General features: G+C 39.3%; 1 protein-coding gene across 1 annotated transcript; it reads left to right on the forward strand.

Annotated features, from left to right (window-relative positions):
- Positions 1-1,880: 1,880 nt before the first annotated feature.
- On the forward strand, positions 1,881-20,535 carry LOC139711169 (chromatin assembly factor 1 subunit B-like). Its single transcript, XM_071623084.1, has 13 exons — positions 1,881-1,909; positions 4,010-4,132; positions 6,130-6,262; positions 6,988-7,096; positions 9,228-9,331; positions 9,983-10,079; positions 11,091-11,178; positions 13,163-13,332; positions 15,681-15,853; positions 16,751-16,934; positions 17,889-18,014; positions 18,680-19,012; positions 19,909-20,535. The coding sequence occupies exons 2-13, from the start codon at positions 4,010-4,012 to the stop codon at positions 20,384-20,386; spliced, it is 2,118 nt and encodes a 705-aa protein (XP_071479185.1). The 5' UTR covers positions 1,881-1,909; the 3' UTR covers positions 20,387-20,535.
- Positions 20,536-20,641: the final 106 nt, after the last annotated feature.

A 20,641-nucleotide genomic window follows, 5' to 3' on the forward strand; every position in this document is an offset into this window, starting at 1 on the left:
CACATAAACGAAAGCAACAATGATATTCGTTTTTTAATATGTTACCTTCTTTCTTTTTCTTTTCCCTCTTGTAATTCCTTGATTTTCTAGTTTTATGTGATTTGTTTATTTTTAAGCTAATTATGTTATGTTCTGAATCTTAAAAATCGATAAAAACTTAAATAAAAAAAATGTTCGCTTTAGTTCCTTATGACTGTCGGAAAATTCAGAGCTCATTACACAAACATTTTCATCATTCCTTTTTGTTAAAATTGACTGAACAATTAGGGTCAGTCGAGTTCTCAACTGGTTGCTCTCCTTATCCAGGGGCGGATCTAGTCCCAAAGATCCCAATATTAAATCATGACCACAGTATTTCTGTGGTCATGACAGCATACAAAAACAAACAAACAAACAAACAAACAAACAAACAAACAAATCTTTATTTATTTATTTTTTTGCTGACACTTCTCTTCCCAATTCGGCACACACACACGCACACACGCACACACGCACACACACACACACACACACACACACACACAAGGGCTTCACACTTTCTGCTTTCACTTCTTTCCAAAATCCGATGACAAGCAAAAAAAAGACCCCCAAAGCAAAACAAAAAACCCTTAAATCACATCTACTATTGAAATAGATTAGCTATACAGTTGTATCATTATATGAAGATGTACTACTACTACTACTACAGAGGAGGCTCGGTATGCTTATTGTGCCAGACATCGCTGGTCATCGCTCGTTATATTCTAAAAAGGTACAAAACCGCCTGGGGAAGTGTATAAGTGGGACTGATGAAATCAGTTTGTTTTTACCAGGCTCGGTTACAAGTGTATATATTGGATCTATTTATATTGATTTTCCTCTGTACAGTGTCGACGAATCACTCTCTCTGTGTGTGTGTGTGTGTGTGTGTGTGTTTGCGTGCGTGTGTGACCGATTGATGACTGCTCTTTAGCACATTTCAAATATCATTATCAGCGAGGGGGGGGGGGGGGGACTCATGTTATATTCAATGTTTCAGGGTGGTTTTTTTTTCTTGTACGTCTGTATATAGAATATGTTATAAATGTTTATATGTTATAAATGTTTTAAATGTTATAACTGTTATAAATGCTGTAAATGTTATAAATGTTATTAATGTTTATATGTTATATATGTTAAATAGTAGACCCCACTCACAAGCTGTGCTTTTTGGGGACTATGTTTGGTTTGGTTTTCAATAAATTAAATTGAATTGAATTGAATTGAATTTGAACCCAACAACATTAAAAGGTCCAATATTTTCTGCAAAGAGAAAGAGAAAAATGAGGGGAAAAGTCAGAACCTATATTTCTGCAAAAAAAAAAGGGGGGGCGGGTCCGGAAACTGTTAAAAAGGAGACAGATTTAGAAGTTGCCGGAATAATATTTTTGCTGTAGCCTGACATCATTTTTACTCCCTATCCTATCCGCTATCCATGGGCGAGACGAGGCACCTTGTCTATGCCGAAATATTACTCGCAAATTTTAGGGGCCGAGCCTATTGAACTCGCTCCATCTCACCGAACCGGAAGTGTGATGAACACTACGACAAGCACAACGAGAGAATAATAGTCTTTATCTTCAGAACTATTGAATGACAGTCTGAATTAGTTTTGCATTGATGATAGTTCAAACTCTAAGATACTCTTTATTTCAATAATCAAAGAAGCTTCATAGGTCAATTTTATTCTTTATTAAACTTTTGATTTATAGTTTCTATTTGATTTCCAATTGGCTTAGGCTGTAATATCAATAAAGTTAATATAGGAAAGACTAAAGTATCTTGTTAAATTGTTTATGCTGCCCTCTCTAGGCCACTTGTGATCAGTTTCGCGGGAACTACGACGAGCGGGCTGACTTCTTTTCAATGGTCGAGATATCAACAAAGTACCGTAAGTTCTATATAAAAATCCTTGTTAGTGTCGTTTTTGTGTGTGTTTTTATTGAGTTATCATCGCCCTGTATTTCATAACTCTTTAACTCATGTACGGTCAGTTTTCTGGTCGAGATTCGATCTTACAAATTGGCAAACAGGTCCTAATTATGATCATATCTCGGGCGGCTCGGGCCGCGGATTCCCGTCCTGTGCTGTGCGAGCCGGAGCTGTGCGATGCATTGCCACTAGTTGCAACCCGACGACCCTGCCGCGCCGCTAGCTGCACGCAGTGCAGTATACAGTACGCCGCTGCTAAGTAACTGCTGTTTTTAGTGTTGCTGATGTTGTAGAAGCCAGGGACGTGTTACAGAGATGGAGTGGCAACTCTTCGTAATTCATGCAAACACATGTTTGGGTTCAAGGCGTTACAATCATATTGACAATGGGATGTCTAGCATTCCACTACCCTCTACGCTTTGAAGTCATGCTCCGGCACCGCTCTATTAGTAGTAGTTGCAAGACGAAATTCGGAGACGAAGAACGCATTTTACCTTTCGTTGAATTACAAGTGCTCTTTATTTCACCGTAAAATTTTGAATTTAATACCATTTGATTTAGAATAGTTTAGGAAAGAATTCAATATTTTAAACATGTATTTCTAATTTCTTCGTAATGCGCAAATCAAAATGAAATGGAAATTAACATGTTATTGTTACTAAATGTTAGGCCCTCGGGAAAGACCTGCTATAGAATCTAGTGCTATGTAGGGTAAATACCTAACGTTAATATTTTTCTATAATGCGCACATTTCCGCATATTAGTTTTCTATCTTTTAATCTGGGATATTTTGATCTTTCAAATAAAGTGCTCCGCTAAAGCGTGTTCCAGTGTGCTTTTAAACTATTTGCTGTTAAAATTGTCAATTTTACACTGCATTTTGATTCGCTGCTCCAATTCAAGGTACACAAATGCATTGTTGCCATCACATTGAAAGAGAGAGCGAATTGCAGTAGGGGCCAAGTATTTCTACATTTGTAGATGTGAAGGTGCTAGTTTTAATTATTGATGCTCTCTTTTGTCAAAGCACATGGGTAACACCTGTAGTTGAACGCGTAACTTCTCGGCGGTGCCGCGCATGACTTCAAAGGAGAGCAGTGGTCTCTCCTTCTCTAGCACCTCCCTGTAGAAGCCTAGACTTCTACTTGCCGGTTCGTCGTAACAGACATAGACGCGAGTAAAACATGACATAGGCGTGTTAATATTGAAAATGTTCACCGAAGTTATATTTTATGGATTTAATTCTATTCCTGGCTTGCCTCCCAAGCCAATCCTCAGACTCAGAGTCAGAATACTGCCAGATAGGGCCTACTTGTGAACTTGTTGAAGTTGAATAGGGCTCTAGATAGTAGAATTCTAGTACTTTTTGACTGGAGACTAGAAATTAGAAATAGAATCTAACATTAGTGACATTGTTGCGTGTTGTGTAGTATCAACACTGCTGCAGCTGCTGACATTACTTACACTAGTAGGCGTTTCTAACAGATCAGAAATGTACCTTATTGGCGAAGCAACCCGTAGGGGGTTCTAATTTAGTCATTGTTAGTACCTAGTTGTATTAAAGTTTCAAGTTTCGAGAACCATGCCAATCTAGTTTAAACAGTATAATGGAGTCATTGGTGTTCTGAACACTCACCAGTATTGCTCACTGTTTATGATTCTTAAGTTAAAATGAAATTGTAGTCTGTATATAGATAGATCATCGATCATTTAGATGCTGTAATCTTTTTAGGACAGCCACAATGGAGACTACAAGTAGTAGAATCCCCTGGCCCAAATTACTGCAGTTGCATCTGTTTATTAATTTCCATCATCAGTCAAAAATATACAATGACAGAAGGTTCTATAAAACTTGAATGGTACGGTACTTAGTTAGCTGAACAGAATTATGTACTGACCGTTTGTTAACGTGTCATGTTACACAGTGTGTCAATACACTCACTAGAGCTGTATTTATTTAATCATTTTATATAATCAATATAGAATGCATGTACTATAATAGGGCAAAATGGTGCAGATAAATGGACATTGAATTTCAATTGTCTTGTCACCTACACAGATGAAGGTTGAGACTCCCGAGATTTCATGGCACGGACGCGATCCCGTCTACAGCATAGATTTCCAACCTGGCAGTCATTCCTTGCGCAGGATAGCAACAGCAAGCACAGACACAAATGTCCAGGTATCTATTACTTTAAGTTTTAAATTCTGTGGCCAATAACAACAAAAGATATCCATGGTTAATGTTGGTACTTGTCTTGTATCCTAGGCAATCTGGCCACTTTCTGAGGGTGTTTCATAAAGAATTTACAATTTGTAAGTCTAACTTTATGGTAAGATTGACTAAAAATTATGGAATACTGTGTGTGTCTTCAATGTTGCTCAACTTTCTAATAAAAATGAAGATTTTGGAGACTTTTTCATGTACAGCCATTGATATTCCATAATACAAGATAAAATGAATAAAAAAGAATTATTCTGTAAACATTAATGATAATTTGAAGTGGGTGGTAATTAGTCTAATAAAATCGAGCAGGGAAACTAGTGGCGTACCATAATTTTTAGTCAATCTTGAATTTTAAGTTGGACATCAATTCTTCATGAAACACCCCCTGGAGAAGTAGATATTTACTATGCCTCTCATAAATCTTCATTCAGCTACAGTCATTGCAGATACCATACATGTAGCAACAACTATGCATATTAATACTGTTTAGTCATCCATTGCTGTAGACCTGATCCCATAGCAGAGCCTGCAATTATTTTGAATGACATTTTTTTTTTTCAAGGTGGGTTGGCCTGTCATCAAGCAGAGCCTTGTGACAATTTAAAATTTCTGAAGTTTGAGCCCCTCCTATTAATTGCAGGTGATCAGTAGAAACAATAGATTGCTCACAATCACAGATATTCATATATATTGCAGTTACCAGGTATGTCGTGAAGACATATTATGATAGCATTGATCATTAAACAAAGCTGTTTAGTCTACCCACCTTCGCTAATTTTTTTTTTCTATTTTTGAATCACCATCCTTTTGCTTTGATGAGCTTTTGTTGCATTCTTTTTTGTTGTTGTTTGTTTTACATTGAAATGAATAAAAGTAGTCTTGCCACGCCTACTGCAGAGAAAAAGGGAAAGAAGTGGTGGTCGCTGCACACAAAGTACAATTCCTCATACCGCAACAGCATGATATAGTTGCCAATCATTGGTATTGTGATATTGGTATTACACTGTATTAGCGTTTCCATAGTCTCAAGTTTTCCTTGCATTTTTGCACATATAGATCACAATTTTTCTTTTTCTCAACTCGAATGTCAGTGACTCTATCAGGGTAGTGAGATGAAAGGTCACATATATACATACTACCCTCTACTACTCCTCACAGTCTTCTGACTTTTTCTTGGAGGTCAGATTTTCATAAAATCATTGTCTGCAGCTCATAAACTTTAGTGGACTCACTGTCTGAAACTTGCTTCAAGTTCTTACCAAGGCAAAATAGGAAGTTACAAATCCCTTCCATAAATTTCCACTCAGCATGTACAGTATCTTATATACAGTAGTTGTCAACAACCTCAAACCTTGGCTTCCTATTAAAGTATACATCTCTCTGTTCCAGTTGTAGACATTTGTCCAGGTTTGGTTGGTATACTGTAAAGGACAAGCTCACCTTCGATGTGGATTGAGTGAATTTCGCGTGCATTTTGAGGGAAATCTGATTCGGTTCAAAAATTATGAATTTCGCGAGCGCCAAGACTACTATAGTGTGCGATGTCACATGCGTACAACGATATATGAAAATAAAAAGAGAATTTCACAAAATTTTGCTTTTTGAATAAAGTGCACATTTCTTGGACTTGTTACTGATGTATACGTTAAGGATAATATTATTCCCCTTGCCTTCTGAAAGAGAGAAGTTGAGTGTTCTTTTGTTATTCGCGAAGTTAAAATAATGTGAATTTTCTTTTGCGTACATTATACGCATTGAACACAAGCTACTGCATTTCGTGAAAATTTCATGACTGAGCCTTTAAAAATTCATAACTGTCGGCTCCATTTTCGCGAAATCTGTCATGCCGTGTTCTACTATATCATGCATTTCAACCCACATGTATGGATGTAGATCATGACCTTTAAACTCAGCTTTCTGTATCTCTCCTGGTGTTGTGTGTTTTTGTCCAGGTGTGGTATGTGGAAGTAGACAATGACGGCAAGGCGCAGCCCACGTTTGCAGCCAGCCTGTCCAGACACACCAAGGCAGTCAACGTGGTGCGCTTCTCTCCCGATGGGGAGCTGATTGCATCGGGAGCTGATGGTGAGCCAAAAAATGAATGACATTTCCTTTGTGTTCTAGTTCTTGTTTTTCGTCCCTTAATGGCAGGATATCCCCCAGCAAGGTCTTATTGCTGAATTTAAGCAGGTAGTTGACTGTTCGTAGTATGAAGTGCTCGAATTGCGACTGAAACATGACTCTGCCACAATTTTTTAGTATGAGTACATTTTTGTGCTTCAAAAAGGAGGCTTTTTTGCCTCATTATTTTATGTGTAGTTCTAACAGGAGCACCGGAGGCTGTTTGCCTCATTATTCTACGTGTAATAGTTAAATGTCTGCTTGTGAATATGGGGTACCTATCATTATTTACTTTGTCCCTTTTTGTTGATTTTCTGAGTGTGATATTGTAATGCATTTGATTTCACCAGGTCATTATCTATTTGTTTATTCATCAAGTTGATAATTTGCTTATGCATTCCTCTTTCTCCCAGAATCACATTTATTTCATTTTGAGGAATATCTATGGTTCTGACATTGAAACAAATTGCTTCTCTCAAGATTGTCATTGAAATTAGTTGATTTGCTGTAGCCCACCACATAGCTATATGAAAGTCTCTTTTGTTGTTGTCTTTTTAATACCATGCTGATTATTCTGTATATAGCAAAACAAGTCCTCTATTGATTAGATTGTTTTGACCTCTTTTGAGTGATAGTTAATACCACATTTTGCTGTTGTTTGTTTGCTGCATATTCTTTAAAATCTGTAGATAGCCTAATGATCCTGTGGAAGCTGCAGGATGTCGGCATTGTGGCGCCCTCGTTTGGCAAAGAGGATGAGGACTGCAAAGAGACCTGGTCTGCCATCAAAACCTTCAGGTACATGAGTTCCTATTTGCTTGTTTGTTTGTTTCTTTATTTGTTTGCATTTTTGTTTTGTCTGTTCAATGTTTTGATTTTTCATTCTGTAAATGATGGCATGTGAAAGATCTATATTTTGATACTCTATATCATGTGAGCATGAGAGCCATACATGTATGTACACCGTAGAAGCTACCACAATAAAAAAAAACCAACTATACAAATTAGTAAAGGCTATAGAGTACAATGCAACATTATGTCCAAGGAGATGTACTGTGTGTTGGAACTTTTCTCTTCTGCCACCAATACTGAATTTTCACTCATATGTTCTCTCTCTTTTTCATTCACCTTTGCCTATTTGATGCAGAAGATGTTGAAGTATATCTTCCTTGCCCAGGTTTCAAAATGTCTATTAAAGGGAGGCAGTCCTGAGATTTCCAGTGTACTGATAATTAAGAATAGTAAAAAATATAACCTTTCACCAGTTTATATGTGTGGAAATTAAAAACTGTCTCCAAACGCGATTTTTGACAAATAATTCCTGCAGGCGATCATATAACAGCCTGTAAAAAGATCCTACGTCGTTGATGCCCTACTCTCAAGTTGACAGGCGTGCCTCTAAAAACCAATTTAAGTGTTCAAATGATTAGTTGTAATTTTATCATAAAATGTGAAAATATGTGATTTATCATTTTAAACAAAATATTTCAAGCTTAGTTAAATATAATTCATGTAAATTAATATTGTAAACCTACATCTATATATATATCTTTAAAATCAAATATACCATGTACTTGACATCAAATAGGCACTGTCCTTTTCTAGCTTCTGTCCGTGTTGCATACTACTTTGCATACAAACCACTCTCGCGCGCGAATTCTTACCATACTTATGTACACACAAAGAGATTTTTCTCCTCCCCACCAGTTACTGGGGAAAATCTCTTTGTGTATACAGTACTCTATCTAGCTGAATTTGGCGTTCAGACCGAAGATTACCATAACAATTGGCGTACGCATAACGAGCAGAACACGGCTGGGAAGAGTTGTGCCTCGGTGACGTCGAACTCTCCGCCAAGACTTGCTCATAGGCATAGTCACCATGCAGATTCACACTTTTTCAACAAAAAATTACGAGCTTATCTGGTGATTTGAAAGTTTGTTTTTGGTGAAAGTAGTTCATTTGAGGTACCAACAACAACATATTTTTTTAACCCTAAAAAGACTGGGCTATTTTGGTAGCTCGAAAGACTGGGGGGGGGGGGGGGGGGGGGAGGGCCTAAAGGGCCCCCCCATAAGATCTCGGCTGTGGATCGCGCGATCGCTGCGGAAATTTGCACAATGGTAGTGTGCGATGTAATCTACAAGATCGTATATCTTAATTTTTCAAGATAGTCTTCTTTTATTTTATTTTGATTAATTATGCTAATTTATGCGAGAAATCAGACTCTTTGATCTAAATCAGTAAATAAAGCTCCAAAAGTGCTCATTTTTGGTCTAATTATTCTTTATGGCATTCTTAGTAAATACTTGAAAAAAAATTCGGTATCAAAATTAATTTCTTATTTATTTTATTGTTTTATGAATTTCTTATGTATTTCCTTGTTTTTTCGACCTTTTGTTTTTTGGTTTTTTTTAAACAAAATTTGTGGCAGACACTATTTGAAGCAGAATACTCCTAAAACAAATTAATTTTAGCCATTGAGAGTAAAAATAAGCATATTTATATGAACCATGTGAAAAAACTCAATTTGCATTGACTTTGTACACAAAATCACATTTTTGAGCCATTTTCGGCCTCACGGGCATGTACAAAACGTTATGTAACTTCAGAACAGTACCCCCGGGCGTCACAAATTTGGTGTCAAAATGTGCGGGAAACTCGAAAGAAAAAAGTCATAGAGTATCATGGCGAGAGCATTGCATGTTGCAGAGAAATCGCGCGAAATGTCGAGGGGGGGGGGCCTTTTAGGCCCCCCCCCAGTCTTTTTAGGGTTAAAATTTGTGAGGACTGCCTCACTTTAGATAAAATTGTCATTTCAAAATGTACTTTTCAGATCCTTTTGTTGCTGACGAATTACTGTTGCTATTACACGCTATTTTATTATTTACTAAATAGCTTCGGTTTTACAATCTTGTTTTGTTTGTAGGGGTCATTTAGAAGACATCTATGACATATCCTGGTCGTCGGATGGTTCAAGAATCATCACGGGATCTGTTGATAACAGTGCCATCATCTGGGATGTGCAGAAAGGTGAGTCATAAAATAGCTGTGACAGAGAGACTTTGAAGTCACAGATATTCAGAAATTTTATGAAGTAAGAAATGCCTCATCCATTTAGCGAGAATCATATCAATTCTACATGCTGTGTTGTTCACTGAAATTATAGAATGTGGTGATAATGTTGCTGTTGATGATGTGTTCAAAGCTTTGCTGAGTTTGGTGCTAAAAGACGGCAATGGAACTGAGCTTATTTAGCTCCATTGCCAGCCGTCGGCTCACCTCAAATATCACAATGTATAGGAGCTAGTTATTTTGTTGTTATATTTGTTTCATGGAAAATGAATAAAAATATCTCTTTGAGGCGTATCTTTTACTTATATATGTAGTACATTGTATATTGTTTGCTCTATCTGAAGAAAACCCATACAATGTAGATGAGGCTGGAAGCAAAAGAAAAAAAAACCTTATATACAAACTATAAATTTGTATCATCCATATAGTCTCTATTCTCATTAACAGTAATAGTCTACCTCTACCCTGATTCCTTCATATTACTAAAACCTTGATATTCATTGTTCTTTACACCCTTAGAGTGAATCAAGTGTGGATCATCGACTCTATATTATTTCAGCGTTTTCCAGAAGAGCTGAAATGATCCTGATAATTGTCTATTCTTTGCAGGAGAAAAGCTGGTTCTTCTAAAGGACCATCGCAGCTTTGTGCAGGGTGTGGCATGGGACCCAAAGGACAAATTTTGTGCTACCATCAGCTGCGACAGGTAGTGTTATTGGTGTCTACAGCAAGTGTCCATTAACTGTAAACACAAAATTATTTGCATATTTTTTCTCCGAATTTTTCCCCAAAGTTACGCTACTTTTGGTAAACACAAATTCTAAAACCCCTCTTATACAATTTTGAGTGCAGCTTTTGGCTGGTCCTAATATTCTAATGCCTATGTGTTTTGCTGACTAGTAGCTTTCTGTGTAGGCAGTATATTGAAATGGATCGTTTGTGTTTGCCAGTACATTGATTTTCATGCATGGAGATGTCAAAAATCGCATTCTATCTTTTGTGAATTGGATGAAATATTTTACTTAGCAATTATGCAACACAATTAAAACCTGCGATAACATATTTCTCTTCTGCTCAGAGGGAGAATTTAATTATGTGCAAATAAAGATGTTTACAGCAGGCAAAAAGTTTTACTCTACAAACAATCACAGCCTTGTGAAGAGCAGAGCGTTCAGAATAGAGTGGGCAAAAGATTGACACATGATAAAGGGACTTATTTGTGTAATACTGTATACACCATACATTTCGCGAGTCTAAATTTTCGCGAATCGGGAATTCCAGACAATTTGGCGAGTGGTTAAATTCGCGATCGTGGAGTCCTGTACTGAACGGAGAAGTGTACACGCGTACGTCACATTCACATTGGGATCAGAGTCAATATTTTCGCGTGTCTCTTTAATTTCGCGAATAGCACCTGACTCGCTAAATTCGCAAAAATAAAAACCTTGCAAAATATTCGGCATATACAGTATGTCACTGAAGACTGGTATGAAGATTTCTACCTGCGTTTTGGTCCACAATGGAAACTCCAAAACCCTGCATTTACTGTCACCATTCTACGTTTTTCTTTCCCTCTTCAATGATCCATTCTGAACTTGGACGATTACATAAGCTTTGAATTACATGCTTTATTTAGGGTATTAGTGTCTCAGGTGAGTGATTTTCAAGGTAATCTGCAAGTATCCATGTTTTTGTGTGTGCTCTGGCTTCTTCACAGATCACTGAGGGTGTACAGTCTCCAGAGCAACCGATGCATGCATCACATCAACAAGATGTCAATGGCAGCCACTAGTAATAATGGCGAGGTAAGACCAGTTCCTGTATCATTTGATTGTGTGTGTGTGTGTGTGTGTGTTTGTGTGTGTGTGTGTTTGTCTGTCTGTAAGGCTGTCTGTGTACTGTAAAAGTGGACTAATTTTACGCGCTTGGCTGGGTCAGAAGAGTTTCGCGTGTTTTTAATTCCGCGGAATCAAGACATCACGCACAGGAACGTATGGCAGGCAAAAATATTCGCGTGCTTTTATTTTTGCGCTAGTTTCTGGTTGCGCGAATGCGTGAAAATTTCCACTTTTACAGTACCTGATGCTGGCCATTTCTGTACATGCTATCTGTTCCCATTTAAAGCCAAAAGGGCTCAAAATTCATCTTCTACCAGTTGGAATTTGCTTGAATACATCCAAAGGATCTACCCAGAAACTCACCAGGCTGACATGATTTGCCAGGATGACGAGTTGTTTTGGAGTATTTTGACATCAAAAGCGTAGAATAATTTAATCATAGTTCATGACTTTTATTTCAGTAGAATTCTCTCCATTCAGTATTGTGGATAGGTAGAACGTATGCGACGATTGATCGTTTCCTAGGAGTTGTGTATTCCAACAAGCTCTGTTTACTCAAGAGCGGAAGATCGATGAGTACTGCTGTTGCCCAATATGTTGATTATTGATAATTTGATTGTAAAAAATTATGCAGCAACCACAACCGGATTTACTCTTAGACTGTCCGGGGAAGCTTTTTAACTAATATTTCACATTTTCATCATTAGCCAACTGAAATTGTGTGACTACAGTGTTATTTCACACATTTCTAATGATTATGTGTGCATTTTATAACAAAAATTAACAATTCTGCAGGAACATGAGAACTATATTGTCACTTTAATGAGAACATTCCTTATTAGGAAAGAAGAAGCATTACAGTGGTAGCCAACCTTGGTGTTCCTATCTTTGACAACACCATTTAAAGGGGTGTATGGTGGGAGATGGGTAAAAATTCTTATTTTTTATCATTTTCTCCCAATACCATGACGCAAATCTCTCGTTTGAAGAGGCTGCACCCCCGTAAATAATGCCAGTGTATATCTTGGCAATCAATGACTTAAAAACCAAAGATATAAAACACCTGTTTCTTGACCCTGGCCTAATCTAAGCATCAGTCATCGCCACAGCGCCACAGGGGGGGGGGGGGGGGGGGGGGGGAGGGGGGGGGCACCGCGAGAGGAGGAGATTGTTTTGGTTTTGGCATGGGCTATGTAGCTCCATGGTGCGTGTGTGTGTATGTGTGTGTACGTGTGCATTACACATTGTCAGCTCCGGCAAACTGGGAATGCTCTCCTTCTTATTCCTGTATTTTCGTTATTTACGGGTCAATTTTTTTCGTTCGAAATGTAAAATGGATGACCATAGAATTTCTCAATAGAATATAAAATTGAAAACTTTAGAAAGGATAGAGAAAATTGAGTTCACTTTGAATGGTCTGCCACAGGCAGATATCCTTATCATGCTCTTACGTAATACGACAGCTGCTGGAGTCATTAAACCCTGGCTTGGCCTCCAGGTTTGTCATGCCTGAGCAGAAAGTTAATTTGCAATGGACAAATACTTCGACTCCCAACTCCCAAACGAAAAATCTTTAACAAGGTATAGCACCCCATCAGCTTCATGGAAGTGGGGTCTCGCCTCAAATGAGGGATTGACGGCATGCTTCCAATTTTCTGAATTGTGGGCTCGGCAGGTATGCATTTCTTTTTGTTTGTTTGGGATTGAAATGTGAAATGAGAATTGAGAGTAAGCTGAAGTGGGCTGATGGTACCTCTTGTCATTCATATAATACCGACCACTGTCTGTAGTAGCCAGTCCTACATGACGCTGTATGTGCGTTTATTTGTCAGGCATATGCTTCTGTAGTTGCACAGTGACATAATCAGTAGTACGCTCAATTATCTTGCATACGTGCTGGGGGAATTTGAATGCATATCTATGGCATAATGGAAATCCTTTGTGTTTTCAGAGCATGATGAAGCAGTACAGGATGTTCCACGATGACACCATGAAGTCCTTCTTTCGACGTCTGACCTTCAGCCCCGACGGCGAGCTCCTGATGGTGCCCGCTGGTTGCCTGGAGATGGGAGAGAGCATCCTCAACACAACCTACGTCTTCTCCTCCTCCTCCTTCTCAAAGTATGTTCTCTGCCTTTACCACAAACTTCCAGTACACTGAACAGATCCATGAAGCTTGAGTGCAATTTAGAAATGAAAATGGATGGATTTTTCCTCTTCTTTCCCACTATCATAATTATCAGTCCTTTTGAATACCATTTACTTTCATATTTGCAAAGGTTGTCTTCTTGCAAATTTGTGACTCCACTGGCTTGTGTATTTATCACCACATAGAAATTGTATTGCCACCTATTTACAATGTGTGTCAATTGTCTCAGTACATGTGACTCAGTGCAAATACATCAGTCATGTACAATCTATGCAATAATTTCCAAGCTGTTTCCTCCAGTTGGCAAAATGCTGCAATACAAAGATTTAGATTTAGTAATGAGGTAGATATATGATATATATGTGCTGTCTCTGTGCTGTGTAAGCCTGTAAGATGCAGCCAAGAATGTTTTGTGGTGGCTTCTGTGATCATATTGCTATTTTAATGGGAATTCATAATGCAGAATGTGACCATGTTAGTGCACCGTGGTACATGCATAGTGATAGCAATCACTTCAAGAGATTGTATTAAGTGAAGTGAAAACTGGAATAATCCACTCATTTTATACCCCCGCCAAACAAAGTTTGAAGGGGGTATATAGGAATCAGCGGACGGTCGGGCGGTCGGGCGGTCGGGCGGTCGGGCGGTCGGTCGGGCAGTCGGGCGGTCGGGCGGTCGGTCCGTTGCAAATCTTGCGTCGCGAACTACTTCCTCAGTTTTCAACCGATTCCCATAAAACTTGGCACAGATGTGTGCCTTGGGTTGTAGATGTGCAAGACGTATTTTTTGACAGTACCCAAAAGTATGTTGCCATGGTAACGGCATATTATGGGGGAAAATGGGTACAAATCTTGCGTCGCGAACTCCTCCCACAGTTTTTGATCAATTTTTATGAAATGAGGTACAGATGTTCATCTGAATATGTTAATGTGCAAGACACATATTTCCGCAGTGGCAAAAAGTGCGTTGCCATGGTAACGGCATGTTATTGGTAAAATATAGGGCAAAATGCTTCATGGCAAAACTGCTTCATCAGTGTTCTTCCAATTCTCATGGAATTCATATTGAATGTTTGTCTTAGGATATAGGTCAGCATGACACATTTCTTGACATGGACAAAAAGTATGTTGCCATGGTAACAGCTCACATATTATGAGCCAAAATGATGGAAAATTTTGTGTTGCAAACTACTTCCTCAGTTTTTGCCCAATTTCCATGAAACTTGGTACAGATGTGTGCCTTTGGTTGTAGATGTGCAAGACGCATTTTTTGACAGTACCCGAAAGTACGTTGCCATGGTAACAGCATATTAATGGCAGAAGATCAAGGAAAGATCTTGCGGATTTAATTACTTCCTCAGTTTTTTGATCAAAGCTTATGAAATGTGGCACACACCTTGATCTTGGTGGGAAGATGTGGAAGACATATTTTTCGGACGTGTCGGAAGCTGCGTTGCCATGGTAACGGCATATAAATGGCAGAAGATCAAGGAAAGATCTTGCGGATTTAACTACTTCCTCTGTATTCGACTGAAGCTCATGAAATGTGGCACACACATTGGTCTTGGTGGGAAGATGTGCAAGACATATTTTTTGGACGTGTCGGAAGCTGCGTTGCCCTGGTAACGGCATATTAATGGCCGAAGATCAAGGAAAGATCTTGTGGATTCAACTACTTCCTCAGTTTTTGACAAAAGCTTATGAAATGTGGCACACACAATAGTCTTGGTGGGAACATGTGCAAGACATATTTTTCGGACGTGTCGGAAGCTGCGTTGCCATGGTAACGGCATTTAAATGGCAGAAGATCAAGGAAAGATCATTCCTTGGGTAAGACTGTCGTCACGGGGCGGGGGTATTAATCACCTTCAGTGATATTTTTTATTGTGGCAAGGATTGAGCATGCATTGATGATCAAATGAGAATGGAGGGGAAGAAAAGGAATAATGAGAACTTTGGGTCAAATTTGAGAGTGTTGCAAGTGAGAAGAGTCAAAGGCAATTTGGAGGAATAGCAAATATGAATGCAGATTTAGCTGCCAGAGGACACGGGAGAATTACATTTTTTTCACTCTTGTTTTAAATTCAAGCTTAGGTTATGCGCTAAAAACTCAAATCAGGTCACTCCTTCTCTTGTGAATCATACTTATTTGTTTGTTAATGCCAGTGTGCTGCTTGTGATACAATGCATTGCATAATGAAATCAATTTAGGTGGCAACCTGCCTGTAAAGACCACCTTCTAAGTTTCCCTGGGGTGGATGCTCCATGCAGGTTGGACCGTAATAATGTCACTGAGCATATCCTCCTTTTACCCCCACCAGACCAGTCCTGCACCTGCCCGGTCCCAACAAGGCCACCATCGCCGTCAAATGCTGCCCGGTTCTCTTTGAGCTGCAGACCGCGACCAAGGCAGACGGGGAGGCTGCCAAGAAGGTGGAGATGACTCCGGTAGACAATAAGGATGGAGCAGAGAAGTCGCAGAAAGATGCAGAAAGTATGAGCAAGTGCTTCATTCACAGAGACAGTTAGGCTTAATTCATTAGCTTTGGGACCTAGGTAGAGGTTAAATATTGGATCTCTCCATTATATCAGCCTTTCAGGGTAAAGGGGACTGAGCAAGAAGGTAAACTACCTCACTGTTACTTGGGGAAGGAGAGAAGTACATTAATAAAGAAAGTTTAAAAAAAAAGATACACAAGGAATGCATTTTTAAATGTTTTTTAAAAGCAGAAAAAGTTTTACTTCAGTATGCAGTGAAGAACCCCCCCCCCCCCCTATCGACAATGCATGGTAAAACTCTACTTTTGTATGGAATTGGACTGTATGTGATGTATCTGCAAGATGTTGGTTTTTATTCACAGGATTTTTCCTATTCTTTCCTTCTTTTAACCACATACCAAGAATGTCATGTAGGATTGTTTTGTGTGTGGGAAAAGTGTCATGAAAACTTAATGCCTCCGTGCAAATTGCAATGGCAGTTATATCATTATCTTCACTTCTCAAAAAATCCACAGTTCTGATCAAAATATCATGTTTCCATGGTATTGGAAAGCAGAATACTACTTATATCTTCTTTTTGGTATTAGATGGGAGACTACAGGAGGTAAAACTTTTATTCCCTCTGCAAATTTGCAGAAAATCAAAACTTCTCTATCAGAAAAAAAAAAAAAATCACTCCAGATGGACATTACTATCCTCACTTGGCTCTTGACTTGATGATCCATTATCTTGATGTTCAACTGGCAGTATGCTAGGAACTACTGGAACAGATGAGTTGATTACTGGCCTGCTTCTGTTTGTCGATAAAACTGATGAGTTAATTTGCGTAGATGCCTGTCATGAATATTGGTTATAACATCGTATTCTATCATCTTACTCTACGCCATACTAGGTCCCATGGATACTGGGACCACAGCCCCTGCTGCAGCACCATCATCATCGTCATCATCATCACATGGTTCCAAAGCAGATGAAGGCCAAGAGAAATCTGATCCAAGTAAAGAAGTGAATGAGCAATTAGCCAAACAGACCCCAAAACCAGAAGTAAAGCCAGAAGAGGCTCCCAAACTATTTGAGTGAGTATGCTGAAGAACTATACCTTAGCTCCTGGTATACAATATATTCTTTGCAACTGATTGGCAAATTGCCTTTACACATCAACGTAAATAAGCACTAAATTGATCAGTGTTTTAGTAGTAGCCATGATAAAAATCATGGGCGTACATACTCGAGCAGGATTCGAACTTACGACCTCCTGATCACCGGACAGGCGGCGTCGCCCGTCAGCAAGTGTTGGTTATAATCCTTATAGCATGCAGCGGGTACTGCTTTATTATTCAAATTCAGATGACGCCTGTGCGGTGATCAGGAGGTCGTAGGTTCGAATCCTGCTCGAGTATGTACGCCCATGATTTTTATCATGGGTACTACTAAAACACTGATCAATTCAGTGCTTATTTACATTGATGTAGGGCAATTTGTCAATCAGTTGCAATGAAAACATCTCGACGGAAGAATTTCATGAATTTGAACAATATATTCTTGTCGACATTCTTGTAATGCACAGCTTCATTGCAGCATTGATGTCTATTTAATACAAGAATAATGTTGGATCTCTATTTTACTCTCAACAACTCTCAATGAAGCAAATAGAGTATGGAAGTGTGATTTCATAGTCATTCATTGCCATGGAAACTGGTTGTAAACAACCTCACATACCCAGAATATCTGTGAGTACAGTGATTGCTATAATTAAACCGTGCTCGAACAAAAGACTGTGACATCATCACTTTTGTACTCTGTGCTTTTGAAAAATTGCGATATCAGAGATGCAGAGAACGAGCATGGGTTTAAATTTCAATCCTCATAAGCTTGCATTGGGTATTGAGTGTATGGAAGTTCTTTGTTTTTCTTTCCATTTCAGACGTGAGAGATTATGGTACAATTTTTGACCTAGCTCAAAATTCTTGAAATCCTTGCATCAAGAAAAACACTTGAGGTTCTTTTGAATTACTTTGTCTTTTTTGTAGTCTGCCGTACCGCATCGTTTTTGCCGTGGCAACGGAGGATTCCATACTCCTGTACGACACTCAGCAGAACATCCCAATTGGTCTCATCTCCAACATCCACTACCACCAGCTCAGTGATGTCTCTTGGTAAGATCCTAAATTCTCTTTTTGTGTGTTTTTCACCTTTGTTATGCCTCCGCCACAAAGTGTCGCCGGAGGCAATTATGTTTTGGGGTTGTCCGTTTGTGCGTCCTTCCATTCGTAATCAATTTTTGGGGACAGCGTAACTAAAAAACCGTTTGAGGTATCATAATGAAACTTGGCATGTATATGTATGAGTGGGCGAAGTTTATTGTGCCTATCAGTTTTTGGGTGCCCATGCCATAAGGTCAAAAGGTGAAGGTCAAATGCTCAAAAAAATTTTACTATATCCCCCATATCTATGCAATTCCTGAAGGTATTTTCTTGAAACCTGGTGTATACATGTACTACCGAATAAAGATCCTCCAGAGATAGTTTCGGGTCGTAGCTTTAATGGTGATATCAAATATCAGGTAATCAGCAAAGTCTGTTTCCAAGTTTCTAATCATCCAAAATCTGGCAGAACTTTGCATGCCTGTATTTTGTCCATTTCTCAGGGAGTCTGGCATTTAGTCTGGCATTTAATCATGCTCCTTCCTGTGGGAAAATGTGAGATTTCAATTCGGAACAGGAGCTGAGGTACAAAGCATACAGTATATAATTACATGCATCCACTGTCACTGATACAAGCAGTAGTGTCTCACTCATTTTCCCATTCTTTGTCATTCCAGGTCACCTGATGGCAGGATTTTGGCCACCTCATCGACGGACGGCTACTGCTCATTTATAACCTTTGAACCTGGTGAACTTGGCAAACCCTATACTGCACCCGCCCCTGCTGTTCCTGCTGCAGACAAACTGAATGATGTAAAGTCGGCCCAAGCCTCGCCCGTGACATCAGCGGCGAGTATGCCCGAGCCGACCAATCAGGGCACATCGATTTTGAAAACAGCCAATGTGAAGGTGCAGGAGCCCGTGACAGTGGTCAGCTCTGTCCCGAGATCGTCCAGTGAAGGGAGTGGGGAGGTCAAGAGAATAACACCGATCAGGGTCCAGCCATCAGGGTTAGTACAGAGACAGTCTTAGGTACACTCAGAGGATGGACTTACCGTAACCGTATCCCTAGGTCCAGTTTGTTCTGATCACGATGCATGAAAACTGTTAGACATTTTCACTTTCTTAAATAAACACTATCTTAAACAATAATCTGTTGTGATTGAGTAAATTAAACAGATCTGAGCTCAAAGTAGTGTTGAAGACTGAGTTCTCATGTCCTGCATATCTTTGCACTGGCATGGAACATTATTTCTTTCTGTTTGTTGGTGTTGCTTGTACATGCTACTTTACTTATCTCTGCCATTGATATTTATTTCTGTATTTCAAAATATGCTGTGTGAAAGAGCCAGAAATTACTTGATTTAGGCACATGGGCAGCACTTGCATCCAAGCATTCACTTTGTAACCAGTGATATCGCATACATGTACTTGCAACTTGCACTCCAATTATAGGATACTAAACCTCTCCAATTTGGGTTGATTTAATGGTTATGTAGTCAATATTTTAACTAATCAATGAACATCTGGATGTTAACAGGCAAGAAGTGTTCATGGCAACAAATTTGCATGGATTCCATGAAGATTTATTAGAATTAACATCACGTCTGACTTAAAGGAGTCTGGGTTGATTTTCCAGTCAGGTAGTCAACATTTCAATAAACCAGTGAACATCTGGACATAAACAAGCAAGGAGCTTTCATGTAGCAACAAATTTGTACTGATTTTATGAAGATGTGTTAGAATTTACATCACGTCTGACTTACATAACATGTGGGTTTGGTTTACCTGTTATGATTATGCAAATTGTCCAATTGTAGTACCTTTGTTTGAATCTACAGGGCAAATGCAATCAAGAAGAACTGTAAAACATTTCAGGAATGGTTTGATTCTTATTATTATTCAGGTCTGTCAATCAGCCCAGGAGAATTCAGCTCACCACCCTGTCATCGCCAACCACCACTCCAGCAACTGCAACGTCCTCCTCCACACCTCCGTCTCAATCCTCCGTGCCAACACCCAAGAGTCCTCCGGTAGCCTCAAGCGCCCCTGCTCCATCCAAACCAATTGAAAATGAGAAGCAGCAGGAGCGTCATGACGGTTCGTCCACTTCAGAGACAACGAAAGATGTTGGACAATGTCCCAAATTGTCAACACAGAGCAAGGTGAAAGGTGATGATGAGGTCATTGACCTCACAGAGGAGGATGAGGAGGAAGAAGAGGAGGAGGAAGAAGAAGAAGATGATGATGACTGCATCGATATGATTGAAGTTGAGGAAGATTTTGCCCCACCTGCAAAACCTGTTCCAGTGAAGGCCCATCCACTGCCCCCCAAGCCATCAGCGCCGGCTTCGAGGAGAATAACCACCATCAAACTGCTCTAGGCAACCGAGGTCACAGTTGGTGTGTGTGTGTGTATGTAGTGCCAAATACACATCCCATGCTATTGACTCTCTCTCTGTAGAATGTACAGACGGATTATGTGTGATTAATGTACCACAGAGTACTAGTCCGTGGCATGCGTTGCTGGTTCTTTGGAGAATTCAGCTCATTATGACTTCCTAAGGACTGCATTGTGATGCCGCTGAAGCCAAGATGTCAATTCACCAGGTCACCAATAGCGAATAGGTATTATTTTC

Source organism: Diadema antillarum, unplaced genomic scaffold (assembly GCF_040938485.1).
Source record: "Diadema antillarum isolate AM-2024a unplaced genomic scaffold, OU_Dant_1.0 seq00001621_RagTag, whole genome shotgun sequence".
Taxonomy (NCBI): domain Eukaryota; kingdom Metazoa; phylum Echinodermata; class Echinoidea; order Diadematoida; family Diadematidae; genus Diadema; species Diadema antillarum.